Source organism: Phragmites australis, chromosome 5 (genome assembly GCF_958298935.1).
Source record: "Phragmites australis chromosome 5, lpPhrAust1.1, whole genome shotgun sequence".
Taxonomy (NCBI): Eukaryota; Viridiplantae; Streptophyta; class Magnoliopsida; order Poales; family Poaceae; genus Phragmites; species Phragmites australis.
This window is the reverse complement of record NC_084925.1, coordinates 2,918,221-2,945,856: the sequence shown is the minus strand read 5'-3', so window position 1 is coordinate 2,945,856 and position 27,636 is coordinate 2,918,221. Positions and strand designations below refer to the sequence as shown.

Below are 27,636 nucleotides of genomic sequence, written 5' to 3'. Positions count from 1 at the left end.
TCTACCTGCTCTACCTCAACTCAACCCATGCTTTAGTACACAAAACTTCACAGGGTTGCAGTGAACAGTGGCGTTGGCGACCTCCGGTCAACCCTGCTTTCATTCCCACGAGCCAAAATACAGATTTTTACAGGGTTGCAAGCGCTAAAAGCACATAAATAGTAAAGGACCAAAAAGAAAAGTCCACCGGCTCACCAGTTCACAAAAGCCCGACGAATATTTGTAAATTTCATTTACCCCCCTAACCTTCTCTCCACTTCACCACTGCCCACCACTGCCTCCTCCATTCCAGAATCCAGATCCCTCTTCCATCGCACTCCTCGAAAAAAAACTAAAAAGAAACTCGAATCGGCGCACGCCAGAGCAATTCCGATTCCCCTCACGCGATCTCGCCCTCTCCACTTCTGTCACTACCTGGGGATCGGGTTGGTCTGGATTGGATTCGAATCGAATCCTATAGCCTCGCCTCGCCTCGCGCCGTCGTCGTCTCCGCGGCGGTGATGCGCTGCTCCTGCTGCTGCTAGCGCCGGATCGGGGGCGATGAACATCGTCAAGGGCGTCGCCGATCTCCTTCGCAAATCGGCACCCGCTGCGCCGGGGGGCGGCGGCGGGGGAGGCGGAGGCGGGGGCGGCGACCGCGGGCCACCCTCTGCCTCTGCGGACAGGGCCGCCGCCGCACCGTCCCCCAGGGTCCGCTTCAGGTACTCAACTCAACCCGTGCCAACCGCGAGCAGCTCGTTTGCCGCGGGGAATGTGCTCTGTTTCTCGTGTGGACTGTGGTGTTATTATTGGCTGGTTAGCTTGCGTTGCGCGCCCTAGTGAGTTGGAGCTCGTGTTGCATTTCCTAGTTGCTTCAGTGCATTACACTTTTTGTGCTGTTGCTTGGTGAAGTATCGATATATTAACTGGTGCCGATGGATAGTTACGTGAAAGTTACTTCACATGTTGGATGTTTAATTGATTGAACAGTAGCAGTATGATGCTTGTGTGTTGCTTAGTTGCCTCATCCTTTTCCATTTCAGACTTTTCAGTATGCCCGATAACTACATTGATGAGTAATTACAGTGTCCTTTTGTTGTATTTTACTGAATGCACACTGAACCCGGCAATTATGTAGTTGAGTGGATTACTCTGGTGGGCTATGCCTATGTACAGTTGTACATTATTATGAGCTTGAATGTTACTGAGTTTTTAGAATGTAGCTAAATTCTAGTGCGGTTTATTCACCATTGTTGCTTGGTTACATCTTAATGAACTCGACCATCAGTGCTCATAGTATCGTTACAGCAACAATCTGATATGGCTACTTCGCTCCTAATCCTGTGTTATGTGGTTGCAGTGACAGTGGTGAGGAAGGAGTCTTAAATGCGCTTTGGCAGAAGTATGAGAATGCCATTGACAAGGTACTTGTCTGAGCATGCTGGTTTGCCTTTACAGACTTTTGCTCGGACTATATCAGATAGTTTCACAGAATCCTTTAATTAGCAAGTACCTATTGCATCACTTGTATCTTACCATTAAAAATTTCAGCAGACATCTCCTTATTTTGGTGTAACACGATAGGTCAATCGCTAATACTTCATTCTATCTGTTGACAATTTCCCATAAGATGACTCTGTCGAGTGAGTAATTCGACTAATTTCCTCACTTGGAATCCTGTATAAAGAGAGGAGAAGTCCAAGATCATGAAAGAATCAATAAACTTGTCTTTTTAGACCATATATCTTAGTTTAAGGATGGAACTACAAGCCTTTTATGCTTTTTAAATTAAGCATAGGTACATATCATTATTAAAATTCTGTAGCATTTTTATGGGAAGCGCTTCGTTTTCAAAATTGAATCATGCTTGCTCATTTCTTTGCAACTTTTCATAGGCTGAAAAGAAGAAATCCCTGCAAATATTTGTCCTGCATTTTGTAAAAGCATTCAAATATTGGGAGCCAAGCCATATTGAGCAATCAGTTGATCAAGAATCATTATTGGAGGATACAGTTATAGGATGCTCTACTGGGCATCCTTCTGAGGTCATCCTTATTCTCGTTCAGGAGATCTCTCAAATAACTTCATCTATCACTGAAAGTAAGTGGATCTACTGAACAAACAATAGTTCTCATTTCTGCATTTCTTATATCATATCATACAACTTTTGAGGTTTGCACCTACCACTACATCTGTACCTTTTCAAGCTGCCAGTCATATGTCCGTCAGGATATCTTTGTATATTGTTGTGATTGAATGATTTGAGATGATTACTATTCTAAGAAAGGAGCACAATATTTTTGCCCGACTTTAGATATCATTGACTTGGCGGCAGTTGTATCCAGTGATCACATCACTATTATGTACAAGTTAAAACTTGTACAGTTGAAAATTAGGTGCTTGCATGTTTTTGATGTTTACTAGATGCTCTCGAGCTGGCAGAACTTATAAGAAAGGTTCCAGAAATCAGCTAAATGCCGGCTGGTTTTCGCTGAAAACAGGAAAACCCAATATTTTTTTGGAACCTTTGTTTTTGTTCGTCTGTTTACAGATGTAGTCTAAGCGTCTAAAGACACTAACATGTCATGTGGTGCTAGGCAGATTTGAGTTAAGCAACTTATTCCAACTTGGGACTTGTTTAATATTTTTTGCTATTTTTGATGAGGAAGTGCATCCTGCTGATATAATTTTTTATACTAATGGGGCAATTGCGTTCTTTGATATCAGATTTAACCATGTGCAATTGAAATTCGGTGACAATTCTATTTTTCAGTGGTTTCTTAGGTTTGAAACTGCAATGATAAATTAGGATCTTACTTGTCTTTTCCTGCATTACTAGGCAACAGCTGTCCAGAATCCTCTGCCAACATTTCAGAGCTATCGTCTGACCTGGGATTAAGCATTGAAGGATTAACAGTTCTGGAGGTCTTGACAATTGTTACTCGCTCAGTGCATAACTGTAGAGTATTTAGTTATTATGGAGGTGTGCAGAAGGTCACTGCTCTTTTGAAAGGTACATACTTTCTCTACTTGGGTATGCATATTAATAATTCTAGATTTATTTCAATTCCTTTTTCCTTCTTTCTTTGATATCAGTTTCACTGTTGTAGCAAAGATTATGATAGATGTGATATGTTTACTTCTGTTATATATCTTGTCTTAACTGAACTTTTCTCTCATATATTCAGCCGCAGTTGTAAAGCTGAAGACCTTGACCAGCTTGCTTGCCGCAGATGAACAACTGTCAAATAGAACTGTAGAGAACATGAGCATTATGCAAAAGATACTTGTGTACATTGTTACAATAATTTCAAACTTCATGGATTTGGAGCCAACTGCAACAAGGATCCCACAGTTTCTCAATACCCCCGGGCCAACCCTATCAAGCAATTATTTGGCCACAGTCACTCCAAGTACTACAAAAAACACTGTTTCTGATAGAAATTGGCAGAAAAAGGCCATTGTTTCAGTTATGGAAGCTGGTGGTGTCAATTGGTTAGTAGGTAAAGTTACCTTTTCAATGTTTGTTTACGGTAGTGTTGTTCCCATTTTTTACTTTGACATTTGCTTGTGACAGTTGATCTTTGTTTGGAATGCAAACTAGATTGTCAAGTAACTCTTATAGTATGGTCCAAGTTCAGTTTACTCAAAAGTGTTTGCTGCTAGTTTCAAGTGCATTCCATATTTTGTAGAAACATATTTTAGGAAAGGAAGTACGGAAGAAAAGATGACCATGGCGTGTAGGTTCCACTCTGAAACTAAGAATGAGATACAAAGCACGACACGAGTGCATGGTCTTGGCACTCTTGAATATAACCTGGGACCAAAAGGTCCTAATATGGCTGTAAACTTTGCTGATGCAATTAATTTTGTTTTGGTAAAAGGAAGTGGATGTGCAACCCTTAATGTTGAAAAACAAACTACAACAATGCTATAGACGACTAATCTGCAAAACTTGAACCTTTGCTAAATTATATTTATTTTCTGCCTTGTGCCGGAGGGTGAGCTACCTCCTCTTTGTTTCCCCATCCGCTCCAAACATGAACCGCATTCCCTAATCCATCCTTCGTGTTCCTTTAACAAATGCCAAGCTCATAACAGTTGGCTTATGATTAAAACTTATTAGGAGTGAATTTGTTTGTTGGGAGCCCTCCCTCTCTCCGTTTTCATTGGATGTTTTTTTGGGGAGGTGGGAGTCGAAGATGTACCATCACCAGCAGCACCAAGTCCTTTTTTCATAAAGAAATATGCTGTATGGACTATATTATGCAGTAAATAGATATCCAAGTTGTGTCGAAGAGGTTGGCATATAATAAAATGCAATATTGTTTTAATACGAAGCACAATATATTTGTAAGATCTCTAATAAATATGTAAAGTCTATTACTACATGTAAATGCATTAGTACATAAATTTTTAAAGTTGTGGTAAATGTGGTCATATAATAGTTTTTCCATACCAAGGTATAGCATAGTTTTTCTATATGCTTCAGGTGGTAGTGCATCCAAAAAAAATGTTCCACTGAATTGTTCTCTTGTTATATCATTTAACCAACATTTTTGCATCGTTATTGTCTTACAGATCTGGATTTTTTGTTGTTGCAGAGCTCTTAAGGGTCATTCGAAGACTGAATTTGAAAGAGCAGTGGACTGACCTGTCGCTCCACTTTATAACTTTGTATGCTCTGAGATCAACTATATCTGAAAATACTCGTGCACAAAATCATTTCAGAAGCATAGGGGGATTGGAGGTTCTATTAGATGGACTGGGACTACCATCAAGCAAATTTTCAGTCTCTAAGCATTCTTTTGTTCCCAGTGATGAAAGGTGCGTGTTTCATCAGTGGCAAAAGCAGACTTTTTATGTAGGAGGTCCTGAAGTTGGGAAAAGAGGAGCAGTAGTTATGATTAATGAGAAGGAACAAACTAAATTTAATACTTTTCCTGCACGAATGTCTTTTCTTAAGGACTGTAATGTCATTCCTCAAACATAGGGAGGATTTGCCCTTTTAGAGCCTTTTGGAAGATGGGGGTTGCTCTAGGAATTTTTAGGATTTAGTTCAATTTGTCCTAAATCCTAAGGATTTGGATCCCAATCCCCCTTTCCAAACAGGGCCTTAGGGGGGTATTTTAGTTCTGTCCTTTTATTCAGTGCCATCGCATTGTTATGGTTATATGGGGTCACTCTTTCATTTCCATTCATTTTAGCTGTTCTGCCAGGCATCAAGATTAATCTCTGTATGATTTGTACATAGTTGAATATCCCATAGCTTCTCCTTTAGAACAGCTACTGATGCAATTCTATTACTACTACAGTCACAAATAAGTGACATTTTGTATGTTGACACGGTTGCCAAAGTGCAACTTTGACCACTAATTTCTATTTTACTATGTGTAAAATTTAGTATGTTGTTATGGAAGTCCTTTTCGAGAAAATCTGCAGATATCTTTTTCATATATCCAATCTAAATATCCAAAGATAATAGCACCAAAAGTTTAAGAAATTAACCACATATGTTCCATAAAGTTACTTGTTTTTATTGGAGGGACAGAGGGACTAATTTACAGTAAAACCCCTCCATTTCCTTTTTTTGCTGAACGGAAATAACTCGTTAGCAGTAATAATGTCTGGCGGCTGCTATCAAGTGTTCAATAGGAGTGCTTTTGCCATTATAATTTGATGATGCACTGTAAGAACAATCTACAAGAGATAACTAGCTGCATTTATCTGATCTTCTTTGTGTGTTTGCCATTCTGTTTTGTTCTTTGATCTGATATAGCATGCTTTTGCAGGAGTGGTATTCTCCAGCTCCAGATACTATCTTTGGAAATTCTTAGGGAGGCAGTGTATCCTGTTCCATCATTTTTAAGTACAGAAATGAGTGCATTTGGTTATAATACCTTGTCACTTTACAAGATTCTATCTTTTTTAGAGGTATGATAGAATCATATACTGAAAATGCTAACATCCTATTTAACAAAGGAAAAAGTCCAGGGAAAAAGAGCCATGGCAAGCTGCCCTTAATGTTGTCCGTGCCCCCCTCTCTTTTCCTCCATTTGTAGGTTCATCTTCTTCATCCAGTCCCACGTTATGTACTCTGTGCTTTGCTCTCTTCTTCCCCATCAAACATACACCAATTTCGAACACCACATTTTCTTTGCATGTTGCTAGGCTAGTCAATAGAATGGTAAGATGGCTGAGGAGCTACGCAGCTGCAGACGAAATGCTCGTGGACTCCAAACCTATGACGGTTTTTAGAGCTTGATGGACTCTTTGATTTGCATATGCAACCGCTGCCGTTGAGCTTAACGAGCATCTAACCATCGTCGACTTCCATTGGAGTCTCACTGACCTGTGGTTCTCCGTTTGGGATTCTGGGTTGTCTTGTTCGACTTTCTCTGCCATGGAGTGCCGCAGGATCATGTTGTCTGCGTTTAGTCCTGGCTGTTGCAATTAAAAGTGAAACGGCTCAAGGAGGAGGAGGAAGAGGTGGTGGTTGGCAAGGGATCACCGAAGGATGATGCCGCAGTCTCCGGCGGTCAGCTCGTGCAATCAAGCAAGAAGTATAACTCGTCATATTTTAAGCGGACGGGGCACACCGCCGGCACCACCTCGTCGGCGGTGACGCTGTGGTCAAGGACGAGAAGATTGATTCATTAGCCGCCTTCACCCCAACCCCATGTCCACCATCAGAAGAGAGGAGGCAAAGAGAGATGGGGACAGGGTGGAAGAGGGCCATGTGCACGTTTGTCATGGTGCTCCCGGAGGCTAGCCCGCTCCTATTCCCGAATCATAGCACATGATGAGCTCAATTTGGCCGCCACCATACCCAACTGCAAGTCAAGGACCTCGATCTGGTCATCGTTGACCTTGATTTGGTGGCGCTGCGTGGCAACTGCTGACTAGCGGTGACGGCAGCCCGTACAAGTCCTTATCTTCCCATGTGATGACAACTCGGCTTGGAGTCTCGTTGTCCTGATTTGTGCATGGCGTCGGCGTTCCCCGTGACGACCTAACAGAGGCCGCGATACCCTGTACCGCACGGACGATGCTACAAGGTGGACTAGGCGGCGAACTTGGCGCACGCGTGTCGAGAGCACCAACAGGTCACAAATGCGACAACGGTAGTGTGGCTTGCTGTGAAAAGACCGCCGACGGGATGGATCAGGCTTGGGAGTGAAGAAAGGAGTAGACAAGAGTGAGGTTTTTGGAGGAAGAAACGTAATGTAAGCTTCCACGTGGATTGTGTGACATGGCGCTGATGTGGTAAAAGACTGTGTTGAATTGGTCAAAGCCACTTACACGTCAACACAACAGCCTTCAAAACTGGGTCAGGGGGTAAAATGTCTAGTACCAAATAGTTGGAGGTAGTAAATTGAGTCAAGTTATTGTCCCGGGGTGTGGTGTTGCCGCGGGGGGGAGGGGGGGGGGTCAGTTGGACAAATGCCATTGTTAGGGGGAGTAAAATGGAATTTTCCCTTTAACAAAAGAGTGTTGTGAAAAATAGTCCCATTGGCCGATTAGGAGACCAATTAGTGTTGGCGGTAGGGGGGGGGGGCTCAGTTGGGCAAATGTCATTGTTGGGGGGAGTAAAATGGACTTTTTCCTTTAAAAAAAGAGTGTTGTGAAAAATAGTCCCATTGGCCGATTAGTAGACGAATTAGTGTTGGCGGTAGGGGGGGGGGGCTCAGTTGGGCAAATGTCATTGTTGGGGGGAGTAAAATGGACTTTTCCCTTTAACAAAAGAGTGTTGCGAAAAATAGTCCCATTGGCCGATTAGGAGACCAATTAATGTTAGCGGTAAAGGGGATTGTTGGCGGTAGTTAAACCGTCACATATAAGGTATGTGGAGACTGGAGAGCATGTTGCATCTTGAACTGTTACACTACACAAACGATTAATCGTCTGTTGTTTACGATTAGTCAGCTGCTTTCTGATTATTTTAAACTACTTTTATCTATTATTTACATTTTAATTGTTTATAATATTGTCGAATGATATGCACTAGATGTTTCATATAGATTAAGTGTAAACTACATAATGCAAGTTGTGATTGATGATGATTTATACAGTGATAATTTGATATAATAATGATGAATAAATGATTTTGAATCAGTTTTAAGTATAAATGGCTATATGAACGTGTAATCACCCGTTAAATTCGCTTAGTGGGCCACATAACGATTAATCGTTTGGTGGTACCCTCCTGTCCGACGAGCACATACCGGTAGTGTAATTTTACTTCTCATGTCACTGTTTTGACCATAACTTAGTATGTTGGAAATTTGGTGCTATATACTGTTGCATGAATAGTCTTTCTTGTCTCCTTGACTGTTAATTCAGTTTTGGTAATGTCAACAATTTGCAATTCTTGTGTGAAAATGGGCGAATACATAAATTTGCGAACAACATTTGTTGGCCTGCATTTATGCTTCAGGAGTTTCATCAGCAAAAGTTTCTTGATCCACAAACGGCCAACCTGAAACTTGATAAAGAAAGTGCTGGGACTTCACCTACATTAGAATCTTTCTCCAATCCTGTCGATATTCTTGACACAACAGAATGGAATGAGTATTCTGTAAACTTAAGCATAGCACTTTGCTCTTTTCTTCTTCCTCCAAAGGAGATCAAGCACTGCCCTGCTGCAACTGATGTTAGCCAAATTTCACTATCCATCTCATTGGCATACTGGGAGCAATGTGCGAGGTGGATTATAAAAGTTTTTTCGACAGTTTTCCCATGCATCAAAGCTTGTGCCAGTGAAACTGAATTGCCTAACCATATAAGGTAAATTCCTTTTCTCTTTTGGTTTGATATGTCATTTTGTTGACTAGATGAGTTAATTATTGTTCTTTTGCTTTCAATATCTCCAATCTATCAAAATGTTGTGTATTTGTCTTCATATAAGATATTTTCCAAGCTAATGTGTATTGGACAAAATCAAGTTATTAAAAAACATCATAGTAAGAAAACTTAAAGCAGTGTCAATTTCGATATTCTGGTAGACAATTTCCAATATGCGAGCAATCTTCCAAATAGTTGCTGGTCTGCTATTATCTGCTTTCTAATCCTTTTCGATTTTTCAAACTGTTCATTGTTCTGGCTTCATATTCTTTCTTGGGACAACAGCTATTTGTGTGTGAAATATACTTTTAGGCCTTTTCAAGTGGTTGAACATCTATTTATTTTAACAGGGTTGTTTTGTTACTAATTTTCTTTTGCTGATGAATTATTTTTTGTGTGTTGACTAATGCTCCAGGATTTTAGCAAACACCCTGCAGCACCACATGCTCTGCACATTTAGGAAGGTTCTCATTTCAGCACCAGCCCTACTTAAATCTTTTCGAGAGGAGGGTCTCTGGGATCTGATATTTTCAGAGAAAATTTTCTACTTTGGGTCATCTGCGGACTACATTCATCAGATTATTCATGAGACATGGAATGATCAATGTATTGATGCTTCTGAATCAACTGGTTCCAAAAGCTTGAATCAAGCTGATGCCAACATTCTTCAAGCCGAAGCTATATCCTTTTTGGAGTTTGCTGCAACACTTAATGAAAACTCAAATAACCTGGTATCCAAAATTCCTTCTGCCTTAGCTAAGATGTTGCTCATTTTCATATTTTAAATTAGGCCATTTTTTGTTTGCACCTTCTCTTTAAAAGAGTCTTGTTTTGTTTGTAGCCAGAATGCTCAGCATTGGTAGGTGCGCTTGAACATTGCACTTATGATCCTGGATTGGCCGGTGCTATTATTAAGAGTTTTCATGTTATCCTACAACTCGCAACTGAACAAACTCTAGCTTCTTTCAAGTCTATTGACGTGCTTACTAAAGTCCTGAAGGTTGCATGCATTCAAGCGCAAGAACTAAGGAAACTGTCCCATCCCCGAGACGACTTAAATGAAGATGGTTCTCAATCAAAAAAATTCCAGATGATTTCTTCGGATGAGAGAATAAAGAATAGCCTTACATGCGTGGAATTGGCTTTCAACCTTTTCAAGGAATATGTCACAATATCTGACCTTGGAAGGATTGCAGTATTACATAATGCCAATTGTATCGAGTGTTTATTTGACTTGTTCCAAGAAGAAAACCTCAGGAAACATGTAGTGGAGCAAGTACTTGCCTTATTTAGGGTAAGTCATATTCACCCTCTTTCCTTGCATTGCTCTTGATACTAACGTCTGGAACTTAGACCGTCTCCTGTTCTTTCTTACAATCAGTTGCCTCCATCATCAGCACAAGATCATGCAGCAAAGTTGCAACTATGCTCCAAATATTTAGAGACCTTCACTCGTGCAAAAGAAAAGGAAAAGGGCTTTGCAGAATTGTCGATTGATCTATTAGTTAACATGAGAGAGATCATAATGATAGATCGTGCGGTATGTTTTTTCTGTCTTGAAAAGATGGGTTTGCTCCCAGTACTTGCATATTTTTGTATTTCTCTTCTCATCATTAATCCACATCATCGCTGACAAATTTATTTTTTTCACTATTATGTTTTGGTAGTATTATCAAAATCTGTTTCGAAACGGGGAGTGCTTCCTGCATATAGTCTCTTTGTTGAATGGAACTTTTGATGAAGCAGTTGGGGAGCAATTGGTCCTTAATGTCCTTCAGACACTGACCGCTTTACTTGCTGAAAATGATGAGTCCAAGGTAACAAAATATTTGGCTATAGTTCACGCATGTGTTACATAAAACTGCATTGGGCCCATTAGTTAGAGGGCTGCTACTACTAGTTTTGGTTATTCCTGGATAGCCACCTTACTAGCGATAGGTTTCTAATATTATTGATTTTACCTTAGTGGTCAACAGGTTGCCCCTATAAAAGGGATAGCCTTGCCTCGTATCCTTTATGAACTAAACAAGAAAAAAATTGAGTCTCAATCTATAGTTCTCTTATATTGTCTGTCTATCCCTCTCGTCTAAAACCCTAATCTCCTTCAAGCCTTGCCGTCTCGTCTAGCCTTCCTCTGTACGGTAGTTATCCCGTTGCAAATTAATGTTCACAACACGGAGCTACTTCCGTACTTCGCTGTGGAACCAGCTTTTGATTTCTGGTGAAGCCAGGGTACGAGTAAGATAATAAATCTCCCATATTTTTTCTATCATTCATGAACAGAACTTTACTTAGATGAAAAACACCATTTAGAACATAACTTGGCATAATCTCCAACCTGGCAGCCTCTCAGCTGGATATCTTGCAAACGGGGCAGTTAGGCATAGGCTGAATATTGGTCTCTCCAACTCTGATTCGTGCCGTTGTTTGCTTGATGTGATTTTAACATCCTGGTTTATCTAATCTAGGTTGCCTTCAGAATGCTGGTCGGTGCGGGTTATCAAACATTGCAAAGCTTGCTATTGGACTTCTGCAAATGGATCCCAAGTCGTAAACTCCTGGATGCCCTACTTGGCATGCTTGTTGATGGGACATTTGATATAAATGAAAAAACAACAATAAAGGTGAGTATTTTATGATTTTTAGGAGCAATGACATCCATATATATGTAATTGGTCGCTTCACTCAATTGTACCCTCGTCGTTATTTCATTCTGTTATCTGATATTTGCTCTCTTTCTCCTCAGAATGAAGATGTGATTATACTACTGTTAAATGTTCTGCAAAAGGTTCGCCTCTCTCTCTCTGATTTGCATGGACATATTTGTGGCATGACATCTGTGTTCTGTTGATACCTTTTATATGTGTATGTAAAATCGGTGATTTCTAATTGGCAGAGCAGCACTTCGCTCCAACATTATGGGCTTATGGTCTTACAACAGTTGCTCAAGGGGTCCATTACAAATCGAACATCTTGTTTCAGAGCAGGATTGCTTAGTTTCCTTCTTGATTGGTTTTCAGTAGAGGAAGGGGATGATATTGTTATCAAAATTGCGGAGTTAATTCAGATCATTGGTGGACACAGTATTTGTGGGAAGGATATTCGAAAAATTTTCGCTCTCCTGCGTGGTGAGGAGATTGTTGCCAAGCAGAAGCACAGTTCATTGCTTCTGACAAGTGTTAGTCACATGCTCAAGGAAAAGGGTCCTGAAGCTTTCTTTGAGTTTAGCGGTCATGATTCTGTGAGTTATGTTAATTTTAAAGTACCGTATGCTTTTCATTATAGGTTTCTGTGTCTTATTTTGCATTCTTTTTTATGATCCTCTGGTAACCGGTATCCTACTTTCCTCCCCTCAACAGGGTATTGAAATAAAATCACCTGTTCAATGGCCTTACAACAAAGGTTTATCTTTTTGCTGCTGGCTAAGGGTGGAAGATTTCCCTGAGAATGGTATGATGGGCCTTTTCTCCTTCTTCACCGAAAATGGAAAAGGATGTTTAGCAATGCTTGGGAAAAATACTCTAATCTATGAGGTAATTGTGCCGCTTGCTTTCATTTTTGAGTTTTTGGAAATCATTTATTACATTTTGCTAGTGTTCTTTTTTCGTCAACTACGTTTTCTCAGCCAAGTTATTTTTTTTTTTTTGGTGAGTAAAGTGATGAACAGTTTTTAATGCAAAGAACCAGATGATTAATTTGATAGCCAAGCTGGCAGCAGAATCATGAAATTCAACACAGTGGCTTGCTTACATTTTTTTGCAAGTCCTTGAGCGTAGCAACCAATTTGAAGAAATATCCTCCATTCGACTGACTAATATATGAAAATGTAATGCTAGTTTCACCTGAGAGTAATCCATTCCTAACACAAATATAATTATGATCTGTGCTCTGTTAGGTGCTATGCTGTCTATTGATTGTTCCAATTATTTAGCAATGTTACCAAGAGTCCAAGACAGTTTAGGATTTCCTGGCAGTTTCCTCATAAGAACCTTTTATTTGCCATAGCTACACATCTATGTCTATATTGCATGAACTCTCTGCATGAATTCGATTGTCAACTAAATAGAAGCTTGATTTTGGTATTAATATGTCAAATTTTACCTCCCCACATTCTGCAGTCTGTCAGTCAAAAGCATCATTGTGTTTTGTTGCCTCTAAGCCTCCCCACAAAGCAGTGGAAATTTATTTGTGTTACTCATACAATTGGGAGAACTTTCTCTGGAGGGAGTCAGCTGAGATGCTATGTAGATGGCGATTTAGTATCAACTGAAAAATGCAGGCAAGTCAAACCTTCACTTGTTTGGTCATCATTTGTGTTTTGAGTCCATTATATTTCAATAATAATATTCGAAAATTACCGATATTCTTCAGTATTTTCTTGTTCACAATAGTTACCGTTGTACCTTTTTTGAAAAGGGAAACAGTAGGGGAGTCCCCTACTGCAAAATTATATTAAAATAAGCCAAGAAAACTGTACAGGGAACAAAGACACAACAAAGCAAAAAACGAGAAACTGAACAAGAGCCTCAAGCCCAAAAGGTCAGACAAACAGAGACTGCGAGAAAAGCCTAGTTAAGGGTAGAAACCCAATGGTTGATTTCAGCTCTCTTTTCTTTGATCCTGTGAGCTTGAAGCAATGTCTCATCCACAAAGCTTTTCTGCCAAAGCTCAAAGCTCGGCATTCTATGTTCAAAGATGTAACCATTTCTCAGCATCCATATCTGCCAGGCTCCAATAGTGAAAACTTCCATAAAAAAAGACCAAGCAAATTCATTCCTGGCAGAGATCATAAGATTGAAGAAGGGTATGCCGTAGTCCCAGTTAATTCCTAGGGAGTTCCAGCATCTCTTGCTGAAAGGGCAACTAAAGAAGAGATGAAATGCGGTTTCTTCAGTCCTTAAGCTGCAGAGTACACAATTGTAGTCATCATTGTCCACTTTGAAATTCTTTCTTCTAAGAAGGTTCCTTCTTCCTTGTGCTGAGCCTGTCCATGAGAAGGAGCCAAGAAAAGACCCTGAGTTTATTGCAACATCTAGAATCCCATATCCATTTTAATGGTTGAGGAGTTGAGATATGCTTGTAAGGCAGATTATAACACTTTTTTGACTAATAAACACTTGAACCCCAAATGTACTGCCAAGTGTCCTTGCTATGTTCCTGAATTTGGATGTCTTGAATGAGCTCTTGTAACTTGATGAGTTCCTCATGGGCCTGAGCTGACAAGGGAATGTGAAATTGACTCTCAATGGAATTGTTTAAAAGGAACTCAGCTACTAAAATGTTCTTGTTTTTTTGCAAGAGTATAAACTGGGGAACTTCTCATGCTGTAAGTGATTGTTCCAAATATCTGACCAGAATAGAACTGTAGAACCATTACCCACTTTACAGGTTGCTATTCCTCTAAAGAGATCACTCAATCTCAGAATGTCCTCCCACCAAAAGGAACCCTTTTCTGTAGTAGCATGTGGGATCTGTCCATTGTCATAATAAGTTTTCCACATCAGTTTGACCCATGGTAGGTCTCTTTGATTGTAGAATTTATCCAAATGCTTGAGGAGTGCTGAATTTTGATTTCGGAGGTTGATCACTCCCAAGCCACCTTTTGATTTAGGTTTGCAGACTTTTTTCCAAGCTACCAAAGCTTTGCCTTTAGGGTTGATCTCTGACCCTCTCCATAAACAGTGCCTTCTTGCTCTATCTATATATTCAATTACCGCTCTTGGGATTAGAAGAGTACACATAGTGTATGTGGGGAGTGAGGATATTACTGAATTTGTTAACTGCAGTCTGCCAGCATGCGTGAGCAGGGAGGAGATTGAGTTTAGTCTTCTTTCAGTCTGGTTCATGAGAGGAGCGTAGTCCTCCACCCTGGGCTTTGTGGTTCCAAGAGGCAGACCTAGGTAGGTAAAGGGCAAACTACCAATTTTGCATCCAAAAACACAAGCTATGTTCTCAGCTTTTTCCTGAGAGGTTTGAAGGAATGAGACATGATTTACTATACTTGACTTTAAGTCCTGTTGATTGTAAAAAACTTTCCAGAATTCCTTTCAAACAAAACAATTCATTTTGTGATGCCTTAGGAATATGATTGTGTCATCAGCATACTGAATTATAAGGAAGCCTTCTGTTTCAACTGAGGGGATTGGCGGGTTGAAAATTCCTAAGCTATGTGCCTTGTTGATGATACTCTGAAGCAAATCTGCAGCTAGCACAAACAGGAGAGGGGATCCCCTTGTCTAATACCTCTTTTACACTGAAAGAACTTCCCAGGAGCACTGTTTAGTAAAATAGCTGAAGAGCCTGAGTTAAGTATTCTTCTAGTCCAGTCAACCCAAGTGCTAACAAAACCAAGATGATGAAGCATTTGGAGAATTGTATTATGTTCAACTGTGTCAAAAGCTTTTTCGAAGTCAAGGTTCAGAATTATGATCTCTCTTTTGGATTGTTGGCACTGATGTATATATTCAAAAGCCCAGGCTAAGCAACCTTGTATGGATCCACTCTTAATGAAGCCATATTGATGTTGATGAATAATTGGAATGATTACTACTTGCAGTCTGTTTGCCATTAATCTTGTCAGCGGCTTCAAGACACAATTCAACAGGGAGATAGGCCTGTAGTCATTAACCCCAGTTGGGTTATTGTTCTTGGGTATAAGAGTGATGAAAGAGTTGTTGATGGCTTGTAAATTGATGGTTCCATTGAAGAAGTCCTTACACAACTCATAGAAGTCATTCTTGATTATGTGCCAACAGCTCTTGAGAAATAGTCCATTAAACCCATCAGGACCTGGAGATTTGTCACTAGCATTTGGTGTATAACTTTATCAATTTCTTCTTTACTGAAGGGGGCAGAAAGATGCTCTAGATTGTCATGCTTTATCGTTGTACCTTAGTACATAGCAGGGTTAAACAACCGTCGGAGGAAGGTTAAACAGTAACAAATCGAAGTGTAACATTAATATTCTCAAACACCATATTTGAGATAGAATGTTGCCATTAACAGTCTCCAAGGTTGTAATCACTGTTAGTTCTGGCATTGTCATACCTTTGTAAAGGTAGAATGGTGTTATTTTAATTTGTTCAAGCACTCAAAGAAAAAACTGAGAAGTACGTGACCTAATATGCTAATTGTAGAAATTAGTTGTCGTGTATCTTATGAACTCATTTGGCTAATGGCTTAAAGGAATTTGGTATATTTATGATTTCCTAATCTATTAGCTATATCTTATCTTTTTTTCTACTTTCAGGTATGCAAAAGTAAATGAAGTAATGACTCGCTGCAGTGTTGGCACAGAATTGATGCCCATTGGTGAAGAACCTTCTTCTCTTGGTTTTGAGAGCACTTGTGCCTTTACTGGTCAAATGGGCCCAGTTTATGCGTTTTCTGATGCTCTCTCTTCTGAACAAATAAGAGCCATATACAACCTAGGACCAAGTTACATGTACTCTTTCCTTGGTGATCAAAACTTGCTTATGAATGATGACTCACTGTACAAGGGAATTCTGGATGCAAGGGATGGAATTTCATCGAAGATGATTTTTGGCTTGAACGCACAGGTTTGAGTTGGCCTCTAAGCATGATGTTATACCTTTTCAACTAAATGCTGGAATTTGATTATTGAACATTTTATCCTTTTCTTGTCTCCAGGCTAGTAACAATAGAACTTTGTTTAATGTGTCATCTGTACTGGATAGTCTTGACAAGAGTAAGTTTGAGGCAACCACCATGCGTGGGACAAAGTTATGCTCCCGGCGCTTGCTGCAGGAAATTATTTATTGTGTTGGTGGTGTCTCTGTATTTTTCCCTCTTTTGATCCACTTTGATGATGCTGTAATTCATGATGGAGAGTTTGCCACCAATGATGAATTGGCTGGTCAAGTTATTGAGCTTGTTGCATCTGTTCTAGATGGAAATGTAGCAAATCAGCAACAGATGCATCTTCTTTCTGGATTCTCTATTTTAGGCTTCTTGTTTCAATCTGTTTCACCACAGCTGTTAAATTTCAAGACTCTTTCAGCATTGAAGTACATGTTTAATGTTTTGAAGAACTCTGGTGAACTCTCTCTCCCTCGCACACACACATTTCCTTTTTGTTTGGAAGGGGTGTATCAGTGCTTATCTGCTTTTTCAGGCATGTCAGAAATCCTATTGAAAGATGCTCTTTCACAATTTTACTTGAACCCGCATATCTGGGCATATGCATCCTATGAAGTACAAAGGGAACTTTATTTGTTTCTGATACAATATTTTGAAGCTGATGGGAAATTTTTACCAATATTGTGTGGGCTCCCAAGGATCATTGACATTGTACGCCAGTTTTATTCAGAAAAGGTAGATCCTAAGTCTTCTAAGCCTTTGCTGCATCTGGTTACCAAAAAAGTGATTGGAGAGAGACCAAGCTTGGAAGAAATTCGCAAGATCCGACTTCTCGTCTTGAGTCTGTCAGAAATGAGCTTAAAGTAAAGTACTTTCAACTTTTCATCACAGATGCTCTTCTGTGTTTTCTAATTTCTGTTCTGTTTCCATTTTCAGTGTTGCCCTCTATACAATTCTGAAAATGATTTTCCTTGGAATGCATATGCTGTTTTTTATGCATATTATCAGGGGGTTAATTTGTAATACAATAAGCATCTGTTGCAGGCTAAAGGTTTCTCAACATGATATCAAAGCTCTCGTTTCCTTTCTCGAAAGAAGTCAAGATGTTGCATGTATTGAAGATATACTTCACATGATTATCCGCGCTCTTTCTCATAACTCACTTCTGTCATCTTTCTTGGAGCAAGTAAATTCGCTTGGTGGCTGTTACATTTTCATCAATATTCTTAAGAGGTAATGCACTTTTAGTTATTTAAGGTTATAAGATAAAAATTAGCAACAGTTTCTCATGTTAAGCGTGCTTTCCCAACTTGTAGTCTATATAATCTGAAGTCAATCTAGAATTCTAGATCAGTTATCACTTCTGCAGGGAGCTTGTGCTCTCATCATTACTTGCTAGGGCTGATGAAAATGCATTTCTTGTGCACTTAAAATTTTGTTATTTGAAATTGGTTTCTGTCTCCAACTTTCCTTAACTATTTATTTTTTAAAATATGGTCTACGCTCACTGGAAATTATTTTGCCTTTATTTCCTGTATTCCTTCTTATAGTATCATTCATGGGCATAGAATACAAATGTAGGATTTCTGTGTGTCTTTTCTCTTTCTTTATATTTAACATCACTTGTTTGTCAGGGAATTTGAGCCAATCCGCCTATTGGGGCTTCAGTTTCTTGGAAAGCTTTTGGTCGGAGTTCCATCTGAGAAAAAAGGACCAAAATTTTTTGGCCTTCCTGTAGGACGACCTAGATCCATTGCTGAAGATATAAGGACAGGAATAACAGCGGCACCCCAACTGTTTTTCTATTCAATATCTGAAAGACTTTTCAAATTTCCACTTTCAGATAATTTGTGTGCTACTCTGTTTGATGTTCTTCTTGGTGGAGCCAGTCCTAAACAGGTAATTTGCCAAACTTCATGCTAAGTGTAATGCTATGATATTTATCATTTTATCTCTGACGTCCCAGTGTTAAGTGTAATTCAATTAACAAATTATTCTATGCTCACATTATTTTTTTCTGTTCAGGTCTTACAGAAACGTTCCCAGTCTGATGCTTTAAAAGCTAGGAGTAACACTTCAGCGAGCTTGGCTCAACTTTTTGTTCCTCAGATTTTGGTTTGCATTTTTAAATACATGCAATCTTGTCAAGATGCTTCAGCACGTACAAAGATTTTAAGTGATCTTCTTGATTTGCTGGATTCAAACCCTTCAAATGTTGAATCCCTTATGGTACTTCCTAATTACTATTTTCTTAGGTCAACATAAATCAGTTTTGTGTTGATCATTTTTTTGGGTCAGGAATATGGTTGGAGCTCTTGGCTTGATACGTCTATGAAGCTTGATGTACTGAGGAACTACAAATCAATTTGTATAGCCAAGGGTAATGATTTGGAGATCAATGAGCTAATTCTTGTGAGGAACATGTATTCGTTGGTCCTCTCCTACTGCTTATTCTCTGTGAAAGGTGGCTGGCATCAGCTGGAAGATACAACAAATTTCCTTCTACTGAAAATTGAGCAGGTTGGAATTCTAACTCTGTTTATGTCAGCAATTTAGTGACCTTTTTCCTTCAAGTAACTCTTCAGATTGCTTAATCTGCAGGGACAGTTACCAAATTCCTGTCTGCTACGAGACATTTTTGAAGATCTTGTTGGAAGCCTGCTCGAGATGTCTTCTGAAGAAAACATTTTCAGTTCTCAGCCATGCCGTGATAACATATTGTATTTTTTGAAGCTTAGTCATGAACTGTTTGTTGACCAAATTGGAATAAAGCTCTTGGTATGTCTGACCAATACTTACTGAACTGAAAAGATTATTTTGGGCACAGTCCTCATTCACTCATCCTGCTCTTTTCTCGCAGTTTCCGTCGCCTGACATGTCTGCACAATTGTCATCTGATGACTCCCTAAAAGAGGACATTAACTCTGCAGTTGCAGATATTATTAATAATGGGAGCAATGTCCAACTTGCAAGGTAATATATCAGTTCTGTAGGCACACACAAAATACCATCCAGTATAATCCTATGGAAAATATTTCTAGCAGGTAATCCCTTAATATGCCATCACTTCGCAAAATCGATCCCTTTCATGCCATCAGTCATTTAGGTGTCAAGAAAGGGTTGGCAAGGCCACTTTGCTGCTCTTCATACTTCCGGGAATAAAAAATTGAAACAGTTTGTGGTAGGGCCCCGATGTGTTTTTAGTGTAAAAGGGAGAAGGTTGGGTTGGAAGGCAACCAATAGATAAAGGCCTTTGAATTTCTTATATAAAAAATATAACGGTGGCATAAACACATTATGGTCTTTTCATGCCTTACTTGACGTTTAAACTGATGGCAATGTGAATGCGATGGCATGGAGTGGTTTGGCAAAGCAATTGAATATAAGGTAGGGCAAGTTATTCAGTGGATGCTTCAGATTCGGGAGTTATTCAGTGGCATTGAGTAAAGAAAAAAAAAACTTTCTTTGTTGGGGTGGGTTCAATTATTGCCATAAAGATTTGTTACAGAGCCACCATAACATGGGCAATTTAAATTGGTGTAGTTAGGACTAGTAATTGCTGAAATAATACCTAATACATTGTCTTCGTACCGGACAGTAGAACAATTCAGTATTGATGGTCTGACACCAAACTGCTTGGACTTCCTGAAGGTCACTTATTTGTTTTTGTTTTTTTTGAAGTCGGATGTGTCACTAGTTTAAGCAGTTCAGTATTACCCTGCTGGCCTGTAACTCATGTTTTACGTTCTTTTTACTGCTTTGGTTTCTGGGTCATGTAAGAGCAGCACTTATGGGATTTTGTATTTACCATCAGTAAATGTGTCAATTTGCAATTTTGCAGTCTTCCTTGGAGTAATAATACCTTATTCACTAATGGAGAAAAGTTGAACGATGATTGGTGGAGCTTTTTTGACAAGATATGGACTCTTCTGTGCAATTTGAATGGCAAAGGACAGAACAGATTAACACCAAAGGGTTCAAATGCTGCTGGTCCATCTATTGGGCAAAGGGCACGTGGATTGGTAGAATCCCTCAATATCCCGGCTGCAGAAATGGCTGCTGTAGTTGTAACTGGAGGCATCGGTAGCGCATTAAGTGGAAAGACCAACAAAATTGCTGACAAAGCTATGATGCTTAGAGGGGAGAGATTTCCAAGAATTATCTTCCACCTTATGATTATGTATCTCTGCAAAGCTGGCTTAGAAAATGCATCCAAATGTGTTCAGCAATTTATATCATTGCTCCCTAGTCTTATCTCTGAAGACGACCAGTGCAAAAACAGACTGCATTTTTTAATTTGGTAGGACTAATGCTCTTAATTATATATAAGCATTCCCCCCATGATCGTTAATATGACAGTTTAGTAATTTCCTTTTTGCTGCAGGTCTTTACTAAGAGTAAGATCCCAGTATGGGGAACTTGATGATGGTGCACGTTTCCATGTTATGTCACACTTGATTCTTGAAACTGTCATATATGGAAAGTCTATGCTCGCAACTAGTATGCTGGGCAGAGATGATTCTAGTTCTACTGAAGCAAATAGCAATAAGGAGGCTGGGTTCATTCTTAATCTTGTACAAAAGGACCGGGTTCTCGCTGCGGTTTGTCCCTTTCTTCATGTTTAGTTTTATGTATAAGCTCTTTTGTGCTTCTCAGAAATTTCTCAAGCATCTAACATTGTTGCATTGCACATGTTCTTACATTGCACCTTACATTGTACAAATATAGCACCCTACATTGTTGCATTGCACATGTTCTTAACTGTGTTATTTCATATTCTTTTCATTATTTTAGCTGGAGGGAGAATTTGTTATTGAGGCCTGAAGGCTGTTCTTTTGTTCATTTTGTATACAATGCTGAAACAAGAGCTGTTGCTGACATAATCAGTTTTTTGTGTGCCAGGTTACTGATGAGGTAAAGTACATGAAGGATGCAAAGGCTGATCGCATGAGGCAGCTCCAGGAACTTCATTCTAAGCTTGATGAGCGCTTGATTGAAGATATCGAACAACTGCAAAGCTTTGAGGATGACATACAGTTTGCCAAGACTGCTGCTATTTCTGCGGACGACAGTAGAAAAGCAGCATTCCAGCTGGCATTTGATGAGGATCAGCAAATCGTTGCAGTAAGTTGTGACCAGAATCATTTCTACCAAACATACAATTGTTTAGTAATTTAAGATTCCATATGAACTGAGTTATGTTGCATGTCAGGACAAATGGATACATATTTTCCGTGCTTTGAGTGACGAGAGGGGACCATGGTCTGCTACTCCTTTTCCAAATAATATTGTGACATACTGGAAGCTTGACAAGACAGAGGATAAATGGCGGCGCCGACTGAAGCTCAAACGTAACTATAAGTTTGACGAACGCCTTTGTCAGCCATCATCCACCAAATCTAGTAATGAGAACACAGCCCCATCTGTTGACCCTTCTGTTAGTGCCAAGATACCAGAGAAAATGAAGCACTCGCTTCTGAAAGGAGTCCGTGGAATTACAGGGGATATAAGTTCTGAATCATGTGAAGATAACAACTATACGAGTGAGCCTTCCCAGAATAACCCGTCAGAGAACCAGGGCATAAGTGACACTGCAGTTTCCTCAGATTTTCCTACTACTGTTCCAAATAGGAAAGAACCATCGTCTACCACTGGGGACAACGATTATATTGAGGTAAGTAGGGTACATGCAAAATTTCTGTATTGATTTTTATTGTTGTATCCTCCGTCAGTTCCTTTATTGCCTTCTCATTTCCCAGGTGCTATCATCAGTTCACTGTGTTCTTGTAACCCCCAAAAGAAAACTAGCTGGGCAATTGACTATCACAAGAAATGCCCTACATTTTTCTTTTGAATTTTTGGTTGAAGGCACTGGAGGATCATCTGTTTTCAACAGATTTCAAGATAAAATAGATTCAGATTCCAAGAATGACCTGGGAGGTTTGGAAAAACTGAAGGGCAATCTTGATGGAGGGCGAGGCAATGCTGCTGAATCTGGTGACACTCTGATAAAAAATCAATCAAACAAAATCAAACACCATAGAAGGTGGAAAATAACCACGGTGTGCCTCCTCTTTCTCTCTCTCTCATATAGTTAGTGTGTGTTTGGCTGTGTGTGATTTGACTCACTTTTCCTTGTTGGCAGATAAAAGCAGTTCATTGGACACGTTACCTACTACAATATACTGCTACAGAGATATTCTTTGACGATGCAAATGCACCAGTATTTCTTAATTTTTCCTCCCAAAACGATGCCAAAAGTGTTGGGTCTCTCTTAGTTTCCCTGAGGAATGATGCTTTGTTCCCCAAAGGAACTAGCAAAGACAAGAACAGTTTGATTTCCTTTGTTGACAGAAAGGTTGCCCTTGAAATGGCTGAAAGTGCTAGAGAAAGTTGGAGAAGAAGGGAAATAAGCAACTTTGAGTATCTTATGATTCTCAACACTCTTGCTGGGCGATCTTACAACGATTTAACTCAATATCATATATTTCCTTGGATATTGGCAGACTACGCGTCGGGAAAGCTTGATTTCAACAAATCATCTACTTTCAGGGACCTGTCAAAACCAGTTGGTGCCTTGGATGCAAAACGCTTAAAGGTATGATCAGGACACATGGAGTACTGTCTCATCCTGTTATATCACCTTCTGTTAATTTTGAATGAGCAATATGCAATATGCAGGTTTTTGAAGATAGATATCTTAATTTTGTTGATCCTGATATACCGAGGTTTGTTCTTATATGCACTGTATTCCTTCAAACTTTTTCCTTGTGCACCATCTTGCTCTAGAGACTCTTTAAATGACCTTTTCTGTATTTCCCTTTTGCAGTTTTTATTATGGATCGCACTACTCTAGCATGGGAATTGTTCTTTATTACCTTCTAAGGCTTGAGCCTTTTACTGCTCTGCACCGGAATCTTCAGGTTCTTTCATTATTTTTGTCTCCCTGCCCTTCCTCAGAGCTATGTGTTGGTTCAGTCTCTGCTTTGCTTTGTTCTTAAATCTTTACTAGCTTGAAAATTATTTTTTTATTACTGAAACAGAAGGATTTTTTTTTGAAATTATTCAAAAAAACGCTAACTAATACATTGTTTTACATGTTCCGTATAGGGTGGTAAGTTTGACCATGCAGATCGTCTCTTTCAGAGCATTGAAAGCACATACATGAACTGCCTATCAAATACTAGTGATGTCAAAGAGCTTATACCTGAATTCTTTTACATGCCGGAGTTCCTTGAAAATTCAAATTCATATCACCTTGGTGTAAAGCAGGATGGTGAACCTTTAGGTGATGTTGGTCTCCCTCCATGGGCAAAGGTAGTACATAATTTTGTGTTAGTATTTATACAACAACAGCCTTTGTCTAAAGCAATTTGGGGTAGGATAGAGATGAAACCCACAAGATCCAACTAAAAATGATGTGTTAGTATTTATATTTTGCTCAATAATACTCATGGTATTCAGTTGGCGCTCTTTCATGAAGCAATCCAGCATTGAACACTGTTGTAGCTTTATTCATATTCTGCCAACACACAATCATGTTATAAAATAGTTTTTGTACCTGATAGTCCTGTAGTGATGTCTTAATATAGTTGCCCCATCACATTCAGTTGTAAGCTTCGTTTCACAAAATAAAATGAAAAAGAACTTTTTTTGGTGTGTGGTGAATTTGCATGATATAGTCAACTGGGATATGAAAGTAGAAGATTCGTTCTGCATCTAATAACATTATGCATCATGATACATTTTATGCGAAAGATTTTAATAATTATTCATAATTACATTGTACATAGTCACATGCCTTACATGTTAGTTTGCTAGTAGGAAATTGTCGTGTTTGCAATGGGTACATCCAACTTAAATATGGTGCGATCTTTTACTTTTTACAGTATTCAAAAGCAACTTTGGGCGCTAGTCTTTTATCCCAATATAATTGTAAAAAAAGTCATAGAAGTCTTAAGAAATTATTTTACAAGGAATCCATTTGTGACTTGTGTAACCAGTCTAAATATTCAAGAAGATACTATTTGTTTGCCCATGCACTTCCCATGGCCATGAGAATTTGTAGCCAAAGGAAGTATGTCTTATTGGTTTTATGTGTGATGCATTTAGGGCTCCCCTGAAGAATTCATTCATATCAATCGAGAAGCCCTTGAAAGTGAATATGTAAGCTCTAATCTCCATCACTGGATTGACCTCATATTTGGTTATAAGCAACGTGGCAAGCCTGCAGTTGAGGTACAATGTATATAGTTCTTTTTTTCTGAAAAACTCAGCACCGATTTTTGTCAAAATCCCACATTGTAAGCTTGCTAATCTCGCATCAATTGTTTGGAGCAGGCGGCAAACATATTTTACTATTTGACATATGAGGGTGCAGTTGATTTGGAAAACATGGATGATATGTTGCAGAAGTCTGCTATCGAGGACCAAATTGCAAATTTTGGACAGACACCGATTCAAATTTTTCGGAAGAAACACCCAAGGAGAGGGCCTCCTATACCAATTGCGCATCCACTATATTTTGCTCCACAATCGATAACAGTGACTTCAATTGTCCCTAGTACAATAACACCTCCTTCATCTGTATTATTCATTGGCTTGTTGGACTCAAACATTGTCTTGATGAACGAAGGGCTCATACTGTCAGTAAAGCTTTGGCTAACAACACAGTTACAGTCTGGTGGAAATTTCACATTTTCTGGATCACTGGTATCTTCCTGATGACAATCATCTATAGATGATTTCATTAGTTCGTTTCATGTATTTTCATTCACTGTTTGTGTTCTTTTCTTGCAGGAACCTTTCTTTGGAATTGGTTCTGATGTTATTTCGCCTCGGAAAATTGGCACTGCTTTGGTTGAAAATGTTGAGTTTGGAAGACAATGCCTAGCAGCTGTTCAAATTCATGGTGACAATTACTTAATTTTATGCGGTAATTGGGAGAATAGTTTCCAGATCGTTTCTCTTAGTGATGGGAAAATTGTGCAGAGCATCCGACAGCATAAAGATGTTGTCAGTTGTGTGGCAGGTAGTTCAAAATTCCATTGAATCCCTTTAAGCTCCAGCTTATAGCAGTTGTAGTAACATAGTATTATTTAGTCCTGGAAGTAAACAATACTAACAGGCAATATTATGGGTACACAATCCAAATATGGGGCCAATATTTAAGTTCTCACTTTTTTGCACTGATAGAAAACCAAGTATGTTGAACATAACTTCTAAACTTGTGAACTAAATAATACTTGGATCTGGCAGCAGCATGTGTTACTATTAATGTAGTATCTCAGTCGACTACATGTTCCTTGGTGTTTATGCTCCTTTTCAAATTTGCTATCTGCTGTGCTCTGTAGGCTTTAACATATGGAAAAGTTGTGCCCAGGAAACCTTATATGTGTAATCTTTCTTTCCATTTTATATTAACATCTGGCAACGTACTTTTGTGCAGTTTCATCTGATGGAAGTGTAATTGCCACTGGAAGTTATGACACAACTGTTATGATCTGGCATGCATTTCGAGGAAGATCAAATGACAAAAGATCAAGGAATGCAAATTATGACCTGTCAACTAAGGATCACGTTATCATTGAAAGCCCTTCTCATATCTTATGTGGTCATGATGATATTATCACATGCTTATTTGTGAGCACGGAATTGGACATTGTTATCAGTGGATCGAAGGACGGAACTTGTATGTTTCATACATTGCGTGAGGGGACATATGTTCGATCCATTCGACTTCCGTCAGGTGCTGGCTTGTCAAAACTGGTAGCATCACAGCATGGTAGGTTAGTGTTATACTCTGATAGTGACCTTTCCTTGCACATATATTCCATAAATGGAAAGCATATTGCTTCTTCGGAATCCAATAGTCGTCTCAATTGCATGGAGCTAAGTTGCTGTGGAGAGTTTATGGTATGTGCTGGTGATCATGGTCAAATTGTTCTGCGCTCTATGCATTCTCTTGATGTTGTTTGGAGGTATGAGGGAGCTGGGAAGACAATAACTTCTTTAGTTGTGACTCCTGAGGAGTGCCTCTTGGCGGGAACCAAGGATGGTAGCTTGATTGTATTTTCAATAGAAAATCCTTTGCTTCGCAAAGGCAGCATGCAACGGAACAAGACAAAATCTTCTGTCGGCGGTTAGTGGAGTAGATGAAAACATTACCGGAGCTCCTTGCTGCAAGTTCAAACAAGAGGTGAGTAATTTTTTTATCTGTGTACCTTACCACTATCTTTTTATGCCTCTTCAATCTGTGTCGATGGCTTGTACCATTTTGTTTGGTATCTCTCCAAACTTGCAGAATGATCTTCAAACTGCATCGTTAGTTTTTAGTGTTCTCTTGAGGATTCTAATATTTTTTCAGCCTTTGAAGGGACGAAATTGTTTTTACTGCTCTAAACATTAACTTGAGTTCTTACTATACTTGGGCTTGGGCAATGTTTAGTTCTTTGTACTTATGAGTACTTGTTGTAGTTCAAATTGGAGAGAAGTATATTCGACAGTAGGTGGTGCATTATTTTTCCTTCTTTCTGGGTTCCAGTTGCATGGTAACAAATATGCATTGAATTGCACTATTCTGAGCTTCAATCCAGTGACTCGCGAAATACATAACTGCCAGATATGCTTGGTTTCGGTGATGCTTGCTTTATTTTGTCCTATTAGATAATGCATCTATGTTACTATCCAGGATCTTTCTTGTTGTACGCATCTTTTTCCGTCAATTGCAACTGTATTTGTTCCATGTTTTTTGCTAGGAATATTTATGGTTCCTTTTTAAACTCTGCAGGCTAACAGCAATAAATGTAAAAGAGAACAGTTTTACTCATTTACAAATGTATATACGGCATCAGATTGAGTTAGGATTCTGCAGAAGGCATGAACCAATCACGATCAAAAGGCAGATAATTCTTCTGACTGCAAAATGATATGATGAAAACTACAATAGATTTACATTTCATTTTCAAAACAAGGGACGGGAACCTTCAAATGATATAGTTTTGTAGGGTGCTGGTTTCCTACCGGGTGCATTTGAGTGTAACATAACCTTTTGTGGAGTACGCTTGCTAGTTAGAGTGAGCAACATTCTTTCCAGAGAGAATTTGTAGGTAATAGGTGGTCAATGACCTGTAATTAATAAACTGCACATTGTACATGCAAGTTCGTGATAAACGACTCGCAGCGTTGGCAAAGATACTCTTGAGATCAGGAGAA

The 27,636-nt window shown here is 39.2% G+C and overlaps 1 protein-coding gene across 1 annotated transcript; it reads left to right on the top strand.

Annotated features, from left to right (window-relative positions):
• The first annotated feature begins 263 nt into the window (after positions 1-263).
• On the top strand, positions 264-27,636 carry LOC133918411 (BEACH domain-containing protein B). Its single transcript, XM_062362279.1, has 41 exons — positions 264-424; positions 466-701; positions 1,340-1,403; positions 1,875-2,079; positions 2,819-2,992; positions 3,168-3,482; positions 4,584-4,806; positions 5,772-5,825; positions 8,323-8,766; positions 9,239-9,554; positions 9,665-10,117; positions 10,205-10,363; positions 10,491-10,640; positions 11,292-11,447; positions 11,570-11,611; positions 11,720-12,064; positions 12,183-12,356; positions 12,942-13,102; positions 16,073-16,382; positions 16,474-16,879; positions 16,958-17,285; positions 17,467-17,655; positions 18,057-18,321; positions 18,448-18,651; positions 18,721-18,942; positions 19,024-19,200; positions 19,283-19,395; positions 20,264-20,722; positions 20,807-21,023; positions 21,325-21,546; positions 21,635-22,096; positions 22,182-22,484; positions 22,568-23,020; positions 23,104-23,150; positions 23,252-23,345; positions 23,533-23,739; positions 24,535-24,660; positions 24,763-25,134; positions 25,222-25,453; positions 25,871-26,620; positions 27,212-27,636. The coding sequence occupies exons 2-40, from the start codon at positions 541-543 to the stop codon at positions 26,566-26,568; spliced, it is 9,702 nt and encodes a 3,233-aa protein (XP_062218263.1). The 5' UTR covers positions 264-424; positions 466-540; the 3' UTR covers positions 26,569-26,620; positions 27,212-27,636.

What these genes read in the sequence shown, in the direction of transcription:
- LOC133918411 (XM_062362279.1), top strand. Translation starts at nt 541, where the DNA reads ATGAACATCGTCAAGGGCGTCGCCGATCTCCTTCGCAAATCGGCACCC. An exon ending in ATGAGAATGCCATTGACAAG is followed by an intron (nt 1,404 to 1,874) that starts GTACTTGTCTGA and finishes AACTTTTCATAG; the next exon opens with GCTGAAAAGAAGAAATCCCT. An exon ending in GTTGATCCTGATATACCGAG is followed by an intron (nt 23,151 to 23,251) that starts GTTTGTTCTTAT and finishes TCCCTTTTGCAG; the next exon opens with TTTTTATTATGGATCGCACT.